Source organism: Trypanosoma melophagium (genome assembly GCF_022059095.1).
Source record: "Trypanosoma melophagium isolate St. Kilda chromosome Unknown ctg12segment0, whole genome shotgun sequence".
NCBI lineage: Eukaryota > Euglenozoa > Kinetoplastea > Trypanosomatida > Trypanosomatidae > Trypanosoma > Trypanosoma melophagium.
Window position 1 is genome coordinate 381,792 of NW_027125138.1, and position 23,482 is coordinate 405,273.

General features: G+C 38.4%; 6 protein-coding genes across 9 annotated transcripts; all 6 read right to left on the reverse strand.

The window, feature by feature from the left end:
• Positions 1-403: 403 nt before the first annotated feature.
• On the reverse strand, positions 404-1,648 carry LSM04_006399 (Nucleosome assembly protein (NAP); the record flags this gene model as incomplete). The annotated part of the gene is made up of 1 exon (XM_067333102.1): positions 404-1,648. One exon carries the CDS (start codon positions 1,646-1,648, stop codon positions 404-406), a length of 1,245 nt encoding a protein of 414 aa, XP_067194377.1.
• A 457-nt stretch (positions 1,649-2,105) lies between these two features.
• LSM04_000486 (Transcription factor IIB) lies at positions 2,106-3,227 on the reverse strand (the record flags this gene model as incomplete). Its single annotated transcript, XM_067333113.1, has 1 exon — positions 2,106-3,227. One exon carries the CDS (start codon positions 3,225-3,227, stop codon positions 2,106-2,108), a length of 1,122 nt encoding a protein of 373 aa, XP_067194244.1.
• Positions 3,228-3,790: 563 nt separating this feature from the next.
• LSM04_004740 (uncharacterized protein) lies at positions 3,791-11,354 on the reverse strand (the record flags this gene model as incomplete). Of its 3 annotated transcripts, none has more annotated exons than XM_067333124.1 (2): positions 3,791-7,665; positions 7,877-11,354. In XM_067333124.1, 2 exons carry the CDS (start codon positions 11,352-11,354, stop codon positions 3,791-3,793), a joined length of 7,353 nt encoding a protein of 2,450 aa, XP_067194342.1. The 3 variants fall into 3 exon arrangements, with proteins under 3 accessions (XP_067194342.1, XP_067194343.1, XP_067194344.1); XM_067333125.1 differs by having other exon boundaries at positions 7,877-9,299; XM_067333126.1 differs by lacking the exon at positions 3,791-7,665 and having other exon boundaries at positions 7,800-11,354.
• Positions 11,355-11,845: 491 nt separating this feature from the next.
• On the reverse strand, positions 11,846-14,761 carry LSM04_005313 (uncharacterized protein; the record flags this gene model as incomplete). The annotated part of the gene is made up of 1 exon (XM_067333138.1): positions 11,846-14,761. One exon carries the CDS (start codon positions 14,759-14,761, stop codon positions 11,846-11,848), a length of 2,916 nt encoding a protein of 971 aa, XP_067194354.1.
• A 790-nt stretch (positions 14,762-15,551) lies between these two features.
• LSM04_000014 lies at positions 15,552-21,878 on the reverse strand (the record flags this gene model as incomplete). 2 transcript variants are annotated; one of them, XM_067333152.1, is made up of 2 exons in its annotated part: positions 15,552-15,729; positions 15,778-21,878. In XM_067333152.1, the coding sequence occupies 2 exons, from the start codon at positions 21,876-21,878 to the stop codon at positions 15,552-15,554; spliced, it is 6,279 nt and encodes a 2,092-aa protein (XP_067194232.1). The 2 variants fall into 2 exon arrangements, with proteins under 2 accessions (XP_067194232.1, XP_067194233.1); XM_067333153.1 differs by having other exon boundaries at positions 15,778-20,819.
• Positions 21,879-22,811: 933 nt separating this feature from the next.
• On the reverse strand, positions 22,812-23,147 carry LSM04_006087 (uncharacterized protein; the record flags this gene model as incomplete). Its single annotated transcript, XM_067333164.1, has 1 exon — positions 22,812-23,147. One exon carries the CDS (start codon positions 23,145-23,147, stop codon positions 22,812-22,814), a length of 336 nt encoding a protein of 111 aa, XP_067194371.1.
• Between the last annotated feature and the right edge of the window lie 335 nt (positions 23,148-23,482).

Consider the following 23,482-nt stretch of genomic DNA (forward strand, 5'->3'; position numbering starts at 1 on the left):
TGAAGGATGAATAATAGTGACCATGATGAACGCTTGAAAAGACACAACATGATACGTCAAATAATAACTAGTATCAATCAGTTGTATCATCTTTTATAGTGTTCATTCCATTAATTTGATATTAACAGTCCCTGTTTTCCACCTTTTCTTCTTGTTCTTTCCGTGTGATGCTGTTTCTGCGTGCCTTTAAAAAAATTTTTTTTTGTGTACTATTAGTTTTGTTTTTCGACTTCTCTTTTAGTTGCCGTTCTCCCTTTTTTTTCTTCTGCACTTACCTTGTAGTGGGAGTAAAGATAATCTTTTCTCTTTCATTGGTTTTATTTTTCTTACTCTTTTCGCCCCCTTCTATTTTACTGTTTTTTTTTTTTACACCTCTTTTCCGTTCAATCTCTCTTTCCTCAAGCTACTGCTGTTTGCATTCTTGCTGCTTCCCTGCACCCCCGCGTCCTCTCTGTACCCCGCGCTGTTGAATGAGCCGTGCCCCTTCTGCTCCCGCCGCATCATCATCATCATCATTATCGTCATCGTCATCATCTTCTTCGTCATCACCGCCAGCGAACATTTGGAAGTCGAGTTGACTCTGTAACTGCCGTGCTGTCTGTTCAACGGACTTGCCAGTGTAGAAGAACGCCGCCTTGGGCACGAGTTCCTCCATCAAAAGTTGTCCTGCCTCGATCTGCAGTTCAGCCTTTTCGTCCTCCTCCTCATCTTCATTTTCATCCGTATCATCATCATCTTCGCCAAAGGGATCAGTGAAGAAGTCAAAGAATGATGGACACTTTTCTTCGCGTTTAACCACACGGATACTTTTGCTGCTCTTATGACGTTGCTTCTTAGACTTAATCACAATTGTGAGGTTTTTCTCAGGTGATGTCCACTCAATAGGGGTAGACTTGAGAGTATCAATCTCAACCTCACCAGTGTCCTCGTTAAACGACATGTGGAACGTCTTACTGAGCACCGTATTTGTGAAATACTCATTTGGTGCAAAAATGAAATTTAGCTGCGCACCCTTTTGTGGATCACCTTCCACGTACTCCAATGTAATATCCTGCAGAAAGCTTAAGGCATGACGGTCACGCTCAGTAATCATGGAATCAAATACCTCAGTATTACACATAGCCGTCAGCCAGAAATCTGGAATACCTCCATTGGGATTAGCAGCAGCAGTCTCGAGACGACCTGTTTCCTGCGGTGCCACCACACGCACAGACTTTGTCGCCTTCACTTCTTTTCCCTCTTCCGTTGATTCTCCTGCTGCTCCTGCCGTCTTATCTTCCTCATCACTGGGAATCTCACGAACGCCTGATGTCGTTGTGGCTGCTGCCTTCACTCTCGCGAGTTCATCCTCAGTAATATCCCGCACTCCCCGTACAATCTCAGAGCGAACGTCACGCAGGCTCTGGGCAGACTTCATAAACCCAACCTGAAGAAGTGCGAGTTCCTCGCGGAATTTGGCACGCACGCGCTTGTAATCATTCAAAAGTCCCTTAAGCGCATACACCTTACGGCGTTCGTGCACTGTCATCTCATTCATGGCTTCAATGAGGTCAAACTCCTCTTCTTCATCTTCCTCCTCCTCTTCTTCTTCTTCTACGTGGTAGTTAAGGGGGTCAACATGCTTCGGTGGGAAATTCTTACGTTGCATTATATATATTTTTTTCGTAGTTCCGGTCCCTTTCTTCTTATTTTTCACTCGCCTTTACCTATATATTCTGGGTTTTTTTCTTTCTTACTTTAGTCTTACTGTCGGACTGTCGCTCCCGCTGTTTTTTTCTTTTCTTTCAAAAAGATGTCTAGCGTGTTGGCTGTGCCGAAACCTGACGTTTATGGGTGTATACTTCTGCGTGTGTCTGTGTGTACCTTTTAACTCCACGCAACACAGGAATGACTGTAAATAGAAAGCAAACAAAAGAAGGATATTTTGGAAAAAAAATAAGGGAAGGGTGAAAGGAAAAGAGTGTTTTTTTTTCCTTACCATGTATCACAAGAACTATATAAAAACAAAGAAACAATAATAAAAATTGTAAACTTACGCAAACATAATACATAACAACATATGTATATAGAAGGAAATAAATAAACATTTTTTTTTCTTTTACAACCTACACCTTTTCCACCTTTATTCGCTTTGTGTCAGATGCCACATTATCATTATCATCGTTTTCACTTTTTATGGGCTTGTCGTTGAGCTTCTTATTATGATCGTCATTCGTCTTTGCAGTAGAAAGAGCATCAAACTCTTTCATAATGGCGTTCAGATTATCTGTTGTCATCTGCATTAACTTCTTCACTTTTCCAGCATCCAAGTGGGCTTTGGCAGCAAAGTTGGCATATACGGTTTCTGTAGAAAGTGCATTATTACCACTGTTACCAGTACTACTACCACTAATACTGCTTCCTTTCACTAGTGGTGGTTTCCCGTCCAACTGAAACTCACGGGATGTGCGAGAAAGAAGAAGTGCCATAATAATTTTATCCACGGTTCCCACTCGTGTGAAGGCATCTACGTGTTGAATGGCCTCCATCAACCGCTTACACTGCGGAAGATACAGAGAGACCTGCAATCCCAATTTCAATACATATGTTGTCAGCAAGTTATCCACAAAGCATGCCTTTAATCGGCGTTCCTCCTCCTCCATGTGCAACTCCCGCACAATCTCCGAACGGCGAAACTCCACATCCCCAAGAGACGCATCAAGACACCGCAGTTCCGCCAACGGCACGGGATGATTTAACTGCTCCGCCGCAATCATAAAACACGCCGCGGCGATATCATTTTGCCGCTCCACACGTTGTCCACGTGCCCGCCTGCCACCCACGACGTGTTTCGCGAGATCCACCGCCCGCCCAATCACCTGTTCCTGCACCGCCGACTTCTTCTGCAGTCCGCGAATGCAATTTAACATGGCCGGGTGAAGTGTTACTTTAGACACATTCACACCACTACTGCCGCCTACACCGGCGGAGGATGATAATGCGGAGGCGGTGATGCTTTGTGAGGTTTCTGTGCCGAATCCATCATTATCGGGTTCGCGATGTCTATCCACATCGTCATATGTGGCGTCTTTATTAAAGCGGGTGAGTGCATTCTCTTCAAGTCCCATCGCAACAACAAGAGCGCACTCGGTACAGGCAACTTCCCCAAGTGCATCATCCGCCTGCAGACTGTCAACAGCACCACAGTAGGGGCAGTTCTTTCCAATGAAATCAGCCGTCGTAGCCATTTACAACAGACAGAGCGGGTCTGTTTGGTTTTTATTTTTTTTTCTAGTTCCTCTGCTCCCTTTCGATCCCTTTTATTCTTTTTTCTATTGTTGTTCTTGTTTTTTCCCTCGTTTTTGTTTTTTTAATTCTATTCTTCTCTTTCCCTCGTTATGAAGAGATGGTGTCTTCTTCAGGAACAACTATACACAATTACAAGAGGAAGAACGAACAAAGAGAACAGATTAGAGAGAATGCGAAAGAGAATAAAAGAAAAAACGAAAAGAAACATCAGATACATGGATATCAGAAAACATACCTGTACAAAACAAAAGAACACGAAATGTAGCAAAGAATTACATCACCGAAGACTTGGTGACTCTCATGGGAAGCAAGTAAGCAATAATAATAATAATAATAATAATAATAATAATAATAATAATAATAATAATAATAATAATAATAATAATAATAATAATAATAATAATAATAATAATAATAATAATAATACCACTCTGAGCATATTCTCAAGGCGTGGTATCTCTGTCTTTCTTCTTTCATTAAACAAAATAAAAGAGGCTCAGTACTATAACTCAAGAAGAAAACGCCGAGCGAGAAACGCGCGTGTCAAACGTTCTTCACTACAAACAGCAAATCGAGTCACCTCCACATCATGCTGCAACGTCATTATTTGTTCAAGAGACAATTCACATACAACCTTATCCATAGCTACACTATCATCATCAGCAGCATTAGCACTGTTATGATCATCAACAACAACGTTATTATTATTATTATTATCACCACTATCAGTATCCTCCATCTTTACTGGAAACTGTTCACTCTGGGGTACTTCTTCCTCTCCGTTCTTTGATATAATCATCGAACCCTTTGGAGCAGCACTAGAAACCACATTATCATCACTATCTTGTTTTTTTTCTTCTTTTTCTTCTTTCTGTTTTTTTTGTTCATTCTGTTGTTCTTGTGTTATGGATCCTGTGCTTTGCTCCTCCACCAGTGCGGCATCTAAGTTTACAACTGCACCCAATCCACGCTGCCGTGGGTGTCGACGTTTACCCGCTGCTGCTGTTACTTTCAATTTTGATTGTCGTAGTCGTTGTATCTCACTACTTCCCTCCTCGTTATGTTGATCATTCTTCTCTTGGGCAAGAATAGGTGATTCTCGCTTCACTGTATTATGTTCAGATATTTGGCATGTGGATGGAAAGGTGACTGCTTCGAATGTTTCATCCCATTCATTCGTTACGGATGTAGCTGGCGGCATATGTGCAGTGGTCTCCAGAGTGGGATAACGTATTTCTCTAGATGAATTTGTTCGTTGATCTATACATTCTGTCTCCCTCATCTTTTTCGTTTCGTATTGTTCTCTTTGTTCTTCTTCTGTTTGATGATAATCGTCTAATGGATCTATTGTTCTTTGTTTACTTCTTCCACTCAATGCATGTGGCGGTGGTGGTGGGGCTACAGTTGAGATGATTTGTTTCTGCAGTCGCGAGAATGCACTAAAGAGTGAATCTGATGAGTCCAGCAGTGTGCGATATCCACTATTTCCATCACCACTTCGCTGTGTCGATTCACTTTGTAGAAGTGGGGCAAATACCTCTTTAATAGATAACGAAGGCACCACTGGTGAAATATCTTCTTTTTCCTCCTTTTCTTTTTTTTTCTCGGTTTCTTTTTCTTTTTCTACAACTTTGGAGATGAGAGGTCTTGCTATGCTGGTGGATTCCACTGTTCGCCGTGGCAATTCCTCTAAAGTACTTCTCTGTTCCTTCTCTGCAGCCGCGGCGAATTGACGCTCCTGCCATTGCAGAAAAGCATTCATGCGTGGACGTTTATTTCCCACACATTTCTTTACTTCACCCATTCCATCATTTTCATCTTCTTTTTCCTTTTCTTCTTGTTGTTGTTCTGCGGCCCATTGGGCCTCTTCCGCCCGCCAGGCCGCTTCCTCCAATCGATCCTCACATCGCCGTTGGGCTTCCAACTCTTCTCTCGCAAACAATTCATAAATCTCATCACGCTGCATATATTCCTCTGTTGTGTACTGTTCACGCCACTGTGATTCCGCATTAAATACACTTAACTGCTGACGATGCATATCTATATATACACTACGTTCGGCCCCATACACCGCTGCTACTGCCGTGCGGGATTCACGTTCCTGCAGTAATAAATAATGTATACGTTTGTGAAGGGCCTCCATGGCATCGTGATAGAGCAAACGTGCACCTTCCCTGCAGGATTCACGTATACAAACATGTAAGTTGTAGACAAAGATGACTATAATATCATGCTGTTCTAATACATATCGAACAAATACACGTCGTCGTTCTTCCTCTCGAAGTGCTAGATATAATGTTCCTAAGGCTATGACAAATTCACTATTATTATTATTATTATTATTATTATTATTATTATTATTATTATTATTATTATTATTATTATTATTATTATTATTTGTGTTGCTAAAGAATTCATTATATTGTTCCCACAAAAGTACTTGAAGGTGTTGTCGTACATACGCCTCTTCTCGAATAAGTAGCATAATACTTGTAGAGAAAGGGCACACCCTTTTCTCCTTATGTACGGTAGAAACATCACCTGTGGAGTTCCACTCTGTACGTGCATTATTACTATTATTATTATTATTATGATAATGAGAAAACGTCTTTCTTACACTATTTAATAACACAGTGTCAAGTTTACGTTGTCGTAGTGTTTCCCGTACACGTTCATAGACTCGTAGAGATTGATGATGTGTTTCACTCTCCATATATGCCCCATCCACCTCATCCTTTATCTTTGGAAGGGCTAAACGATCTGATAAGACACAAGCAAGAAGTTTCTTTTCTTGTCGATGTAATTTCATCCACTCCGCATTTGCGGCTCGCTGCACATATTGAAGCATTTCACGACGTACCTCCGCTGAAAATCTTCTTTCCACTCGTGTCCATAAAACGGCTTCTCCTCTTATACCTTTATTATTAATCTCTGTGAGTGTGGCGGCCTCATCTAGTACAAGAAACAGTAGCGCATGAGCATACAATGGTGCAGTCTTTTCAAAAGCAGAGAAGACAAGACTCATACTTTCTACAATATCACTTAAATAATGTTTACTACCGCGCCATAATACACGCTTGGTAGAAGTAGCACCAACTGCAGTAGTTTTATCATTATTATTATTATTATTATTATTATTATTATTATTATTATTATTATTATTATTATGACGATCCATCACATCTGGAAAAGTTTGATTCAATACGACTAATTCCTTTTCCTCTTCCTCTTCTCCTTCTGGTAGTGTGTTATTTAATTGTTGTAATAAGTATGGCTGAAGACTTCGACGAATGAGTTCTGTGGCCACAACAAATCGAGCAGATTCATTTGAGAGTATTTGTAATGCTAAAAAGTACATTTCTGCTGGAGAGAAAGCAAATATCATTTCAGTATCCATTGACATTGTACTAAAACTGCCACCACTATTACTGGAATACTCCAGTAACGCGTTAGACCATGCTCGAAATGCTGTAAATAGCAAAGAAAGACATTGTACTTCAAGACTATCATCGACATAGAGTAAAAGTAATTGCCTTACTTCATGTAATAAACTACGCCACACCTTTTCAAGACTTTCACTCTCATCTAAAGGAGGATCTAACAATCTCATCATCCCTAATGATCCTCTTGTTGTATTTGTTACTGTATTAGTATTAATAGTAGTAATAGTATTAGTTGTTGTTATTGCTATTGTGCTTGTGGCGGCCGCAATGGCTACAAGTGCGCTTTTAACAGTTTCACGTTTATCTCCCACAGCTGCGAGAACTCGTGGTAAACTTGACATGAAAACGGGTCGCAGAAAGTCCATTAACAGTAATGGTGTTTCACGACAAGTTCCCTGCGTTGTATTATTATTATTATTATTATTATTATTATACGATTGAAGGGCTTCATGCAACTGCCGTAGAAGAGCAGGATGAAAAGCAGCAGAGACATCACCATTAAAAACAAGATTCCATAACTGAAGCACAAAGTTCCTGGAATTAAGCCTATTTCTAACGTTATGATGATCCATATCCGTATTGGTGAGATTATTAGTGTTATTGGTAGATGTAAAGGCATGGGATAATAACGATAGTGTAGGAGAGGCCAATAAGTAATGAAAAGCTCTACAACAACAATTACAATGACAATTATTATTACTAGTATTCCCCGAGAAGGATGATACAGTTGTATGGGAGTCATGTGAAGTCTCTCTGGTATCTTCATTAATACAAAGTGAGACGAGTGGTATCTTTGCCCCGCAGAGTATACGCAATACCTCTGCAGATCGATCAGCTGTATCATCACAGAGCCAACGGAGTACATGAACAGCCTTCACAACACTATTATCATTATTATTATTATTATTATTATTATTATTATTATTAACATCATCTGTTATCATATTAATACCCACAACAGTGGCAATATGGAAAAGAAGATAAACTAACGGTAAACCACCATACATGCTATGAAGTGGCCAACCTTCTAAAAAGGAGAAATCCCACGTACACAATAGTTCTGTTAATTCACGTAGGAGGTTTATTATTATTATTATTATTATTATTATTATTATTATTACTATTATTATTTGGAAAATGTTTACGTATCGTGGATTCCACCAATTGATAGATTTCCACTGCCGTCATGCCCCCAGAACGCATACTCTCTTCACAGGCAACAGATATTTCCAATAACAATCGCAATAACATAACCGAAGCATGCATACACATCCCATTATCTTTCCAGCTAACAAGTAAGAGAATCGCACGCATGCTAACATCTCCCCGCAAAAGTGTTCCCACGGCGTTTTGATACTTTTCAGGATTCTGCCATCCACGTAATTGTTTTAACATCAATTCAAAGGCCTTTCCATGTTCACTTTGACTCTCATTCATTTTTTCCCATTTATGCACAACATCTTCTAATAGTAGTAATTGAGACTCACTACTTCTCTCTATGGGTGTATGATTTACCCAGGCAAATAGGGCGATAGCGAGAGATGGCCAGGCATCACTTTGTGCCAATAATACACACATTGCACGTCTTTCAATCGATGTTAATAGTGAAATAAATGATGTTCCATCACATATGGAATCTTCACTGGTTTGTGAGGATTGTGTATACACATTTACAGCACCAAACATGTATAAGATAACACACCGCAGGAGTTTATTATCAGACTGTGTGGTCCAGTCAAGTTCAATCAAGAAGGCTAAAAGAAAACGACGTAGTGCGTTGGCTAACAATAGAACTTCTTTATTATCATCATTATTATTATCATCATAATAATAAGGATTACTATTACTATTATTATTATTATTATTATTATTATTATTATTATTATTATTATTTAGTATTTCTGATGCTTCTATGGATTCCGCCATACGATCAAGAAACTGCATGGTGGTAGAAGTATATCTTGTCATAGCTACATAACGCCATACTTCATACATTACCGCCTCTGCAGTAGCCCAATCTACTAAGGAATCATAATTAGTCATATCACTATAATCCGTATTCATCGCACTATTCATAGTATTATTAACAGCAAGTATCGTATTTTGTGAATTTTCATCTAATGTATCTTTTTCTTTCGCTGCCGCCGCACGCGCTAAACATACGGCTAACATAATTTCTTCTTCATTATCACTATCATTATTATCATTATCATCCTCCAGAGAAGTATCCACATTACTATCCATTGTGTCATTCCCATGCATACGATTTCCAATCATGGTGGGTCGAACATACATTAAGTGTGAAGCCCGCAACAGTTGTGATGAAACATTTTCCTCCAGTAGTGTTTTTCCTCTTGTATTTATATTTATATTTGTATTCATGCTTGTTCGCATGTGTCTCATCTCAAGTGCATATGTTAATCGTGTCTTCTTCAACAAGGCATTCACGCTAACAAAACAACGAATAGTACCTTCTCCCACACGAACTGGTAATGCCGATATAATAGAGGTTGGCAATACATGATACCACGATGTCGCATCTTCCTCCGCAATACTTCTTCTCGCCATACACATTCCATTATTATTATTATTATTATTATTATTATTATTATTATTATTATTATTATTATTATTCATTAACAATGGATATTCGTTATGATTCTCCTCTGTGAAGAGTACCGTACATGTGGTGGCTTGACCAATAGGCAATGGCACTGTATCTAGCCAAGAGACAAGACGTGGAATTGGAAAACGACCATGACGACTCTTCTCTGATAGAACTATATTCGTTATGTAAAGACCCTGCGGTAATAGTTGTTCCTCTTCCTGTCGCATCTTACTACTAATATTACTATTCTTATTATGATTGTGATGTTGTTGTTGTTGTATCGTATCATTTCCATTCATACCATCATCAAGGAAGTCCACAACAAAACGAAGCACCATCGCTAATCCTGCATTTCGCATCCAACTACTATTACTAATAATATTACTATGACTATCAATAATAGTATTATCACTGGGACTAGGACTATTATTATTCCTATTATTCCTCCTTCCAGTTAAATGTGCATGTGTAACAGAATGAATACCTGCATATTTGTGATAAATACCACTATTACCACTTCGTTCTTGTTCTTGTATTTGTTGTGTTTGTATTGTTGATTCACTATGCAATGATGCGAGTCTCTCTTCCCCACACAAAAACTCCACGGGTTTGCCCAGCATTAACACCTGCACCGTGTGTGTATCCTCTGCGAGACTCCATAGTGTTTCCGCCGGGTGTTCCATCTCCTCCAGTTCCTGCATTCCTGCACTGCGGCCCGCCATCATATTTAATCTTCCTTCACTATTACTATTACTACCATTAGACACAAATCCCAATCGATAAGTATCACACTTCATATCAAAACCACCACATACTACTGTTAAATAACCAACAGATCGTGGAACTAACGCCACTACAACTCCTCTTCTTCTTCTTCTTTGTTTCTCTGTTTGTGTAGGGATGACTGGATATGGCAGATAACACCATGTACATTGTTTGGGTTCTACTACAGTGGTATCTGTGGGTTTTGCACCAGCAGCAGTAAAGGAGGATCCACGTATAATAGTATCACGCAAATAACGTTGAAATGGTATAGCACGATCAATGAAAAGATGCACAAGTTCCCACTCGGCTGTAGACGTACGTGTAGTTCCAATCGTACACCGTAGAACGGCTAGAATAAAGGTATATAATGATTCCTCTTCTTCTTTTTCTTTTTTTTCCTTACTAGTTGATGATAATAATAATAAGGATGATGCTTTTGTGGATATTCGTTCTTTCACATGAGATAAACCTAATGAGAATGCACTTTTGTTTGCCAATTTGGCCAAACGATCTTTTGATGATGGCGATGACGTTGTGTTCTTTCCTCTACCACATTCCTTCCTTGAGGCCACCACTAATATATCCACCACACTTTTATTATTATTATTATTATTATTATTATTATTATTATTATTATTATTATTATTATTATTATTACTATCATCATTGTGTATAAATTGCTCAGATGAAGGGCGTGTAATAAGAAGAAGTTGGGCATCCACATTTCCACTTTTATCAATCGATTCATGTTGAATAAACTCCACATCTCTCAATGGCTGTATAACACCTTGTTGTCGTTCCCACCCAAATTCATGAATGTAAACAAAGCGATCCAGTTGTTTCGCTTCAGCTGAAGCAAGGAAAAAGAATTGCCGCGTAGAAACAAAGACAAAACCACTTATTCCTTTTATAACAGAAACATCTGGTGAAGTATTTAACTCAAAAACAGCACTACATAATTCTTCTTTCCATGATGATAATAATGATGATTTTGTTGTGTTGGTTGTTTTAATTTCATTCACCGTCTCTTTTTCTGTTTTAAATAGTGTGATCTTTAACGCATATAATGTACTCTTATCATCTATGGTCTCTGCAATGCCTGCCGGTGCTGCAAGAAGAATAACAACAATCGTTTCATTTATATTTGGATCTGTATATGACCACGACATGCGAACTTCACGGAATTTACTCCCCACTGCAGGGACAGCCGTAATGTCTGCATCATAACATCGATGATACAATAGTGCCATTAGCGGTCATACACAGTAAGATTAATAGTACTAACAGTAGTAATAATGGTATTGTTATTGTTATTTCTTATTGATCCTTCTGATTTCGCTATTCCGCTCCCTTTTTTCGTGACAATACTAAGAAGAGTAACGAGAAAAGGGAATAATAATAATAATAATAATAATAATAATAATAATGATAATAATAATAATAATAATAATAATAATAATAATAATAATAATAATAATAATAATAATAATAATAATAATAATAATAATAATAATAATAATAATACTATTCACACACATGAATATATATATATATATATATATATATTTGTAGATCACTGATGACCGATCACAAAAAAAAAAAGGCAGATCAAGATCAACGAAGGAAAAATAAAAAAACAAACATGTTCCACCCCTTACTATATAGTAAACAACTCTTTCTTTTTTATTTTATTTTTCCTCAAACACTTATGAGGCAGCAGTAACAACAGCAACAATTACAATTACGGTAAAAGAATTCTCTCTAGAATCCCCCGTGCAATCGCATATAATGGCGGTACGCCCTCTCCTGCAGTCATTGGAGCCGATAAACTCAGATCATCACTCCCACGTGAGGCCGGCGCCAATCCCGCTAACGGTAAATCACTCGTATAATACGCAAAGCGGGTAATAAGATGGGAGTTCGCTATTCCTTGACGATACATATCTTCAATCACACGAGCAAAGTAGGATCCCTCCATTTCCGCGCCCACACATCCCCATATATTTTTATAAAACTGCAACATGCGAACATTCTGCAGCATTGTTCCCGCAATTGTTAACATTCGCCCTTCATGCACTTCCACGCGTGGACCGGCCAATTCACGTAATCGCGATGCCGTAAAATCTTGATTGCGACAACGACGTAATTCATCCTGTGCGTCTTCCATAATGAGACTTGACTTGGACATGACTAATTCTTTTGGTAATTGAATATCCCCACGTTTACCAACGAGTCCGCCGGCTTTTCCCATAACACTTACACTGCGAATACGAGTCCCGAAAACACTAAATATGGCTTGACAAATACCCTCCGCTTGAGCCCCAAAGGCGAAATCCATGTTAATAATGAAATGTCGATTTAAACGATAACACGTGGATGCATCACTGACATGTGATTTCTCATAAGTGGAACGTCGTGGAAGACACACCTTTCGCCACACATTTGAAGTCTGTTCCATTACATCACCCACCGACTTTCTCAATGTGTCTTGTACAACAGAATCTTTAAGGGATTCCTGTAGAACCGAATCAATCTTTTTAAAATTTAATGCATGAACTGGGATAACATCTACCTGAAGCCCAGTCATGGCTGTATCTGTAAGTACTGTAATAGAACTCTCATCTAGGGCTCGTACGTAATCTTCTTTTAACTCTGGTTGTTCCAAAGAGAGAAGTGATGTTGTGCAGGCATATAGGGCATCTTCTAATGTATGCCATTCATCAATATTACCAACTCGTTTATCTTTTCTTGCAAATTCTTCAATTACTTGTCGATTCTTACGATGAAAACCAGATAAAAGATTCTTAATACAATGTGTATTACTACTTACAATATCAATACAAAGATCATCTGGTGGTGGTAAATTACGATCTAATCCCATTTTCTGCATTAAACATGCCCGTAAATTTAATGCCCATTCATGAAATGGACTTGTTTGAAACTTACGAGAAACACTAGGATCCACACGCACGTTAAATTCCTCACGATGCATCATTACTTCATAAATCTTTCCAAGTGTATCGGCATGCCAAATACCTAATAAACCATCCTGTTCAGCCTTACGTAATGGCATAGTAGATAATATTTTTTCCACCCGTTTTAATTCCTCTTCTTTTGAAAGTCTACATCCGCCACTCTCTTCCACTTCACGATTCCGTAAATAGTCATCTAATACATCAATAGCGGGTGGATGGACCATTCCCTGTACACGACTACGCAATTTATTACTCTCAATAATATGCACACACAGCATAGAGAGAAAATCTAACAAATCTGTAAACCCATCCCGTAATAGTACAAGGGCTTTTCCTTCCATTCCAAGACGCCAGGTACAACGACGACGTTCTTTGGTACGAATATACGTTACAGTTGTACGTTTAGAATCTCTTGATGATGTACGATACACATCTGCCTGTTTTGCCTCTTCTCGCATTCGTGTGGCAACAAACGGTGGAAGTGCCAAGACGAGATCAAAACAAAAAGTTGTTGTCACATTCTCTGGTAATCGCTTTAATGCATAACCCCATGCGGCGGTATCGATTTCATTACTAAACAGTTTAGTGTGAATCACATTATCAATCTTTGTATAACGATGAAGAATAATCCATAGGGGTAAGTACTCATTCATATCGGCAGTAGGGGCAAAAACGTAACGACAGAATTCACGAACAGGAATAAATATATATTCCTGAGCAATACTGTGACCAACACTCTGGGCAAATCGAGCATTTTCTTTTAATATTCGTTTAACTCGTACAAGAGGTAAAAGCGCCACCACCGTACGTTCACTGTCATTCCCAGCCACATAACGTAAGGTTGAACTTTCCTCAAACACACATGCATCAAATCCAAATAACATACCTGGTTTTAATTTACCACAATGTGTCATGGATGAAACCTCCTCTTCCTCTTCATCAAAGAGGAATAAATTAGATTGCGACCGTGATTCAATACGTGGGGATGACAGACTATGAAAAATATTACCACGTCCTTTACGTGATGCCACTGATTGACTTGCTAATAATGACGATCGACGATGCCATGGGGTGTGAGGGGCATAACGATATCGTTGATGTCGTTTTTGCGGGGAATCTGGATTAGGGGCAAATACATCCACTTCACCCCAAATAACAACATATATATGCATGGTGCAGGCACCTTCAGGGAGTACAACTTCGCCTTTTAGGTATTCCCGCCGTAATGCAAGATTCGCAACTTCACATAATTCTTCACTGCGTAATAAGTGTAAATGTTCTGTGGTTTGTAGTAAGGAAAGAAGTTTCTGTGTATCATGTACAAGAATACCTCTGGCAATCATGGAGTCTAATACTTTATTACGAAGTGGTTCTATTTTACTTTGGCCATCGTAAATCATACAAGAAGTAAGGGCATCCACAGAGTCCTCTTCATGCCAGTAGAGTTTTGGTATAGTGCGTTTGGTTCGTTCATCTAAACTGTGTAATACCTTTTCCACAATACGTGCAAATCTTGTTCTTGGAGACTCTACTTTAGAATCATTTGCTCCACTTGTTGAGGCAGAAGAGAGAGTTCTTTGACTTCTACTGCCTTTTTTTTTATTTGCCATTTCTTTTGCACTTGAAGGAGTTTCGGGATCTGGGGATTCCTCAGTAGCGACAGTGTTTGGATCTTCCGACATCAGCCTTTTTTTTTGTATGTGGAAAATAACAACAGTAATACTTATATCTATTTAAATAGATAAATAAATAGATATAGGTATAAATAGTGTATTGGATAAATTTTCGATAAGTAAATACTAGAACCAATCTAGGGGTTTGTCCTTGAACTACTTTTATTAAAAATAAAAAAAAACAATAAACAAGATATCCATAAAATTTAGTGCACAGTGGTAAACGTAAAGAAGTCAAAAAAAAAGATATAACAATAAAGAGAGTTTCCTCTTTTCCCTACAAACACAAGTTATATTTAATAACCCAAGACTATATTTCTTCTCCAAAATCACTCTGTTCTTATGGATGATCTTGCTGTTTGGGTGCAAATTCCTTCACCTCTACAGATGAAGGAGAAACTGTTGTGAAAGAGAGAATTAAAAATAAAAATAATAAAAAGAAGAGGTAAAGATAAAAAGAAAAAAATCCCATTCAGCGTCAGAATGTAATGCTTCGTGTTTTTATTTTATTTTTAATGGATTTATTTATATTTCCTTTTTTTTTCTTCGTGCGCTTGATATATATATAACCTAGAAAATAAATAGTCTCGTTTTTTCCCCGTCTTCTTCTTAACTTCATTGGTACCCCACTGAAAATTCCCCATCGTTGTGAGATCAGAGAAAGGAGGACAGAAGAAAGGAGAAGAAGGATAAGGAAGAGTAAGTGTGTTTGTGTGAATGCACTGGAGTACGATAGAGAGAAGAAAACAAAACGCACAACAGAAAAGAAATAGAAATAGAGATATAAATAGCGGTACAATCATGCAAGGGCAAGTCGAGCCTTTAAATTCTCAATACGCTTCTCAAGACCCAGCACGAGATCTCGTGCCACCATCATTTCATCATCCACATTTGTCTTATTCTCTTTCGGTTGTTCTTGTTGATCGAATATTCGTGTATTCGTGGAGACATCTGCCAAACTCATTGTTGTCGAATCACTTTATAATTCCAACAGTTTCGCCACTGTGCTATTCATAGCATCCAACTCCGTACTCGCCAACACAGCACTCGTTCCCACTTTGTTTTGTTTCTCTGTTGTGTTTTGTGCATCGCGTGTGGAATTCATAACATCTTCGGATTCGTGCGAAGACGGCCGCCGCGCAGACTCTTCGTCAACCGGCCGCGATGGGGAAGATGAGGTGAGTGGCTGCGGGGCAACACCAAAGCGGCGGCGGGAAAGAGGGGAATGGCAGTGAAAATGATATAATTGTGGATTGTAGGATTGACGTCTACTGCTGCTACTGCTGTTATCGTAGTAGTAATGATAAGTGTGGGGGTTCGGGTTACTCGAACGATTTGTATGCCTTCGAACGGGACTCGTGGTAGTACTTGTGTTATTGGATCCGTAAACACTTCTTCTACTACTGCTGATGCTGTTATGACTACTATTACTATTATTATTATTATTATTATTATTATTAGTAGTAGTAGTAGTAGTAGTAGTAGTGGTAGGAGTATGGTTGGAATGATGTGCAAAATGTTGTGGATGGTGTGTGTGTGGGGATTTAATATCTGGACTCTTCTCACGTGGTGCAGATTTATGTTCCTCCACGGAGAACATATTCTTCACCCCACGTTTGGGATGTCGTGCGTTTGTTGTTTTAATAAACGGCGATGAACGTGATAATGTCTCAGTTGCCGCGGTGGATTCTCCAGCAGGGGAGTTTGTTCCACGTCTAGAGGATATGTAACGTAGATGTCTATGCGATGGCTTTTCTTCGTTTCCTTCTTTTTCTTTTTCGTGTTCTTCGCTCTTATGAATAGCAGATTCTTGATTCGCCAGCATATTGCTATAATCAATACTACTCCCCATAAAAGCAATGGAACGATTCATAAAAGCAAAGGGAGCCGTATTTGATGCAAAGGATTCCCGCGTGATGGTCGCATCTTCTTTTTCTATTTCCAATAGTGATATCTGAGAGTCTTTCTGATCCATTGGGGAGTTGGATGGCAGGACTTGTACACCTCTTCGTGTGGATAGTGCAGAGGGAATCGTTTGTGTGGGAGAGTTATTCCTATCGGCGTTTGATACAGATACAATAATAGAAGAAGAAGAAGAGGATGCAAAGAAGGCATCTTCGTCTACGCGTGGATAACTTTGTGTTTGACTCCTGGACTTTGTGTGTGAACGCTGTCGTGGGGATGGAGCATCCATGCTATCCGCTAAACCCATTCCTTCTGTCTTAATATTTACTCTTTCTTCCTCATTATCATTATTATTATTATTATTATTATTATTATTATTATTATTATTATTATTATTATTATTATTATTATTATTATTATTATTATTATTATTATTATTATTATTATTTTTATTATTTTTATTATTATTATTATTATTATTATTTTTATTATTATTATTTTTATTATTATTATTTTTGGTTGATGTATTCTTTCTCTTTTCCGTAGTAGTAGCAGTAGTATTATTATGATCAAGATCATGCTTCTCCGTAGGCTCTTCCATAGCGTTATCTTCCCCATGAGTATTAATATTATAGTTCTCTACATCTCCTTTTCCTTCTACTTCCTCTTCTTCACTATCATTATTATCATTATCACCATCATCTGAAGATGCAAAAAATTCTGATTCCCGTTGATGTAAGAACCGCCTTCGAGTGATGGATCTCCCCCGTTCCAGTTCCTCTGGTTCTTGAAAAGCCACAAAGTTATTTAATTCATGTAATAATTGCAAACGTCGTAGTACACAAAGGGCAGACTTCGTATCTTCATCCGTCGCCTCACTAAATATACTCATATGCAGTAATTCTGCCGCCGTTGGCCGCCGTGTGGGATCTGGATTTAAACAAAGTGATACAAATTCAATAATACCAGGCGGTCCATCAAACAAAGGCGAAAGATCAGGCGTATCATGCAGAGAAGTAATATATCGTGTTAATCCCATTGGTCCTTTCACATTTTGTAGATGTGAGAAGGGTGGACGATTCGTGGCCATCTCTAGTGCAATACAACCAAGAGACCAAATATCACTGGGGAAACTATAACCAATCGTATTTCCATTCTCATCCGTATCACTTGCTCCCATACACTCAGGAGACATGTAGATAATACTTCCCTGCATTTGATATAATAATTCCCCTTCGCCCACTGTACGGGCGGTGCCAAAATCGCCAATCTTTCCTGTTCCCTCAGCACTTAATAAGACATTTGCTGTTTTAAGATCTCCATGTACGTAGTGCATGGAATGAATATACGCCACTCCCTCTACAATATCACGTAATAACGATTGATACTCTTTAAATCCTAATTTACCTTTTTTTTGAAGTAGTTGCTGTAAAGTTCCACCGGAGGCGTATTCCATAAATACACGAATAACATTTTCCTCCTTATTCTCCTCACAGTAAAAGTAATGAATAATATTAGGATGTTGGAGGTTACACATAGTAGATATCTCATTTACAAATTGTTCAATTTGTGTATTTCGTTTACCTAACCACATCTCCTTTACAGCCATTTTTCCTCCTGTTAATACTTCAGTAGCTTCATAAACAGCACCAAAGGCACCTTTTCCCAATAACTTTCCACGTTTCCAAGCACCTCGACTATTCTTTGAAAGTGTCGCTCGTGTTTGCTCAATACGTTCGGCCTCTACTTTGTACTGAGAAATCATTTCTTCCGCTTTACAAATACATTGTAGGGCTTGAATAGAAGTACAGGGTTTCTTTAATGTGAGAAATCCAGCCGTGTGGTATGCCTTACATGTAGCTTCATCCATTTCAGAACCCGTAATCACTACGGCCATACGTCGTGCCTTTTCACGTAATAACTCTATAGGATCAAGAGAAGATTTATTATTATTATTATTATTATTATTATTATTATTATTATCTAAAGCGTTTACATGCATCGTACGATTAAATTCGCTATTCTCAAAAATAGATTGATGGGGATCAATAAAGAGAATATCCGCTACATCAATAAGTTGTTCAATATCTTCAATATTATAAGCGGGTAATACAGCATGTTTTCTATCCCACAAAAAACTACAAAGCATATTTCGATGTGCCGCAGTATCTTCCACAAGAAGTGTTGTAAAAGTCTGTTTCCCTAATGGTAAACGCACATCACATATATTATTACCATGGGAAAAACCAATTGCACCACTACTATTACTACATGCTGTGGGACTCACAACTCCACTAAAACTTCTCGATATATCAAAGGCATCAAAACGACGTTCCATAGTATTCTCCATCTCTTCACGTGCTGGAACAAATGGAACTGTAAAGGTTACATTTGTATCTCCTGGAATAGATTCTATAGATAAACTTCCACCTTGTTTTTCCATAGCTCCACGTACACGATGAAGATGTGGATATTTTTCAGAATGACGTCTTTGATTAAAATCATTAAGAAGATCTTGTGGAAATCCAGGACCATTATCATGAAATACAATTACAAGAAATTCTAATCCATTAGTTTCTGTAATAGTAACCGTAATAGTTACCTGAGTATCACTAAGGTAAAGTGTACAATTACTCATAGCATACCGTAAACACTCTGGAAGACATTTCGCATTTAAATAAGCATTTTCTGCGTAAAGTCCTTCAAAACGTTGACACACCGCAACTCCATTAGCCACACATTGAGCCCCATAATCCATTATAACTTGACCAATCATTTGACGAATATTTACTACACGTACATCTTCTGTAGATGCATTTATAGCCCGACATGTAGAGTCAAAACTAGTTAAAACAGAGGCAATACGATGTAAACGATCTTCATAGGTAATATCTCCATCACGTAATACACTACTAACTTGATCCACTAGAAATTGAGATTTATCCATTACTTCTCGTGGGAAAACACGCTGTTCTTCACCAACAGCTAACATAATTTCAGCAGCATCCTGACCATGAGAAACTATAGAAGGTACTATAGAAAGTTTAAGATGTACCTTTGTTAAGCCATCAATACGTGCAAACGTATAAATAGCATTTCTTCCTGCACCTTTTTCTTGAAAAAAGGCTTCTACATCACCTGTATAACGTCTAGCTTCTGAAATAGCAGTATGCATTGTTTTTTGATCTTTAGGTTCTAAAAGAAAAGAGTATATATGTTGACCCACAGCCTCTTCTGTAGTATACCCAGTAAGTTGAACCATCATCTCATTCCATACAATAATAGATCCATCCTCACGTAATCCAATCATAGCTAAAAAATTAGCATGTAATGGTGTTAATGGAAAACGAAATAGTACATGTGTAGTAGAGGTTGAACCAGATCCAGGTGTATTATTAGGAATCATACTAGTACTACTTTTTACAGTCACCGCAGCACTATATTCACCAGAGATATTTCCATTTTTTTCCATAACCATTACTTTTTCTTTAGGGGCGGGAAGAATAATTTCTCCAACGATATCAACTTGATCAAGTAATGTATCTTCTTGTTCAGCTTTACTAGCCATACGTTTGGCACGTTTTCCCAGTAAACCTAACTCTGTCTTTATACGTTCATTGGCCTCACCTAAATAGTGTGTATAAATACCACTACTTATTACATACTCTTTAAGATGATCTTGAATAGATCCAACTATTAACTCCAAATGACTACGTTGAATCTGAGCTGTAGTAACACGTCGTGATACCGCTACAACATCAGCAACTACAAGATGATTAAAGAGAAATTCCAATTCACCTATAACATTACCTTCTTTAAGGTGTAAAAACTCATTTTTTTTACCATTTTCTCTACCCACTACTTTCACTTCTCCTTCTACTATAATATGCATCCATTTAGTATGTTCACCATACCGCATAATATGATCATCTCTGCGATAGGTCTTGGTTACAAGTGCCTCAGCGATTAACATACGATCATAATCAGAAAGAGTTTTTAAAAATCCAACTTTACATAGTAATTCTTCATACTTTTTTCGTTTATGTAGTGATACGGCAAGAACAATATGCTGATATGTACGCTGATCTAATGTATAAAGAGTACAATTTGTTACACATCTAATTGTTGCAGCACACATAATTTGATGATATATCATTTCCATCTCCCCAAAAGTACTTCCAACATGTAAAGTATGTACTACTCTACCATTTTTTACAACTTCACAGGTTCCTTGTGTAATGAGAAATAATTTTTCCAGTGATGCACAACCTTGTTTTAATATATCTGTTCCTGCAGGATATGTTTCACGTTGTAAAGCACGAACAATTATAGCTCTATCTCGACTTTCCATATTACTGAAAAGATGACATGCCATAACACCGGCTCGTACAACTTGTTCTTCTTCAGGAGTTTTTTCTATTACTGGTGGAGTATAAGTTTCTATAACATTTAATGGTACAGATTCTGCAGATACAGCTGCTCGTCTTCTGTAAATAAGCATTGGATTTTGTCCAGCACATCCTATTGATGTCGCTAATGGAGTTACTACTTCTTGTATTTCCGGAGCAGGTTGTGGTGTTAACAATGGTAATGCTGAAACTCCAGCTAATGTCGATAGAATGGCATCATTATTTTCTTCCACTCTATCTCCTTCTAATGTTTCCTCCGTAACATGTGATGTCTGTTTATCTGTTTTCATACTATCCTCCACTTCATCTCCATACTCATGATTAAAACAAGAAGAACTCGCATCACCTATATTATCATTAGAAATAGTCGTAATAGTAGCGGTACGACAGCATGGAGCCTCGTTCGAAAACTGTTGTGGTGCATAATTAAGAGAAAGATTCGCATTCGTCGATGACATGGAAGAGACCATAATATCCCCATCGTGACGCCCCATATTTCCAGGAGTACTAGTCCTAGTAGTAGTAGTAGTTGTTGTTGTTGTTGTTGTTGTTGTAGGACTAGCAGCAGTAGGAGTACTATTGTTTTGCACACACTTCTGCTCTTCCTCTTTCGGGTCGTTTTTTTCAAGTAATCGAATAACAGTTTCTAGTGTACTTTCCTTATCCACACCCTCAATGAGATGTGCAATGCGTCTTCGCATATCTTCCACTCTGAAAGATGCCTCTCTTGGGATGGCGTCAAACTCCAGCAAAGACACAGCGGGAGGATCGCATGACACTGGAGGCTGATGATCCCCCACGTTGCTCTCCATAGGCCTATTAAAAGTAGAGGTAATAGTAATAGTAACAACAGACGAACCAACAAAATAAGAAGGACAATCAATAATAATAATAATAATAATAATAATAATAATAATAATAATAATAATAATAAACACAGGAAAGAACTGAGAGAAAGAGAGAGAAAAAAAAAATAATATCTATCAGAGAAAAAGAGAAATAATCAAGGTATGTTGTTACTATCTGTCCTTCTCTCCCCTTGCTTTAAATGTTATTTTCTTCCCTCTAGGCTGTATGATCACCTCAGTTTTACCTTATATTTCAAAGATGAGGCCTTCACTTGTTCTCACCTATTCACGTACCTGTACCTTTTTTCTTTCATTCAACAAGCGTATCTGTATGTAAGTAAGTATATAAAAGGGAATATCCCTTTTTCTTCCCTTTTCGCCTTTCGCTTTTCCTAGTGTACAGGAATATAAAACAAAAACAATAAAAAAAAGCAATTCACAATAAAACAAACCCCCTACTGGGTCACTACGGGAATTTATACCCTTGTCTCTTCTTCTAGTAATATGTGTATATAATGTAATACGGAGATTTTCAAAAAAAAGAGAGAAAAAAAGGGAAAAAAACTTTAACAAAACAATAAAGGATAAATAACACCTACTCCACCCCAAAAAGCAATATAAAGAGGCATACAGCCTTCTTCACACCTCTGTAATCACCATTATATGTGATACAGAGAAAAATATACGTAAACATAGGTAAATAAGAAAACGAAAATAAAAAAAGCCATACTGCAATAAGCTTCCCCTTTCCTCTTTCTTCTCATCCATCCACTTCTCGCAGAGCTCATTTTTGGTAGGTCACAAGAAGGAGAACACCACCGGTAAGAGACACCCCACCCACATATATATATATATATATATATATATTAGAGAGAGGGAGAGACTTCCCTATAGCACTTAGTCGAACAGACCGAAGCCCATATCGTCATCTTCCTCTTCCTCCTCCTTCTCCTCCTTCTTGGCAGCGGGGGCCCCCGCACCTCCAGCCGCAGGAGCCGCAGCCGCACCGCCAGCAGCGGGAGCCGCCGCGACGGCCACAGCACTCATCTTCGCGGCCCCCTCCGCCACGAGTTCGTGGACGCTGCGGCCGGCAACGGAGTCCATCACAAAGGCGAGATCCTCCGCCTTGACGGCAACACCGCAGGCCTTGCAGATGGCCTCCACATCAGCGGCGCTCGGCGTGGGGTTGGTGAGGGACGCCAGAGCATAAGCGGCAAGGTACTTCATGGACATGGTTGGATAGCGTGGAAAGACTTCTGGCTTCTATACAGAAAATAGAGGAAAAAATAAAAAAAAAAGACACGAGAAAGAAAGAAAACATGATATTCAGGCAGTGAATACAATAAAAAGTAAAGATATGAAGGAGTAAACAGAGATAGAGGGAGAGAGAAGAGTTCTTCATCTCAGAACCCCACAGCAATATGATTAGGACACCTTTTTTTTTTCTGTGAACAAATAAACCGTTCCTGTTCTTTGTTTTCTTTCTCCTTTCCTTCTTTAACAAAAAAAAATCAATGAACCAGAGAGAGAACAGACTTCTCTCCTCATTTAGCTTGAATTGATTTCGA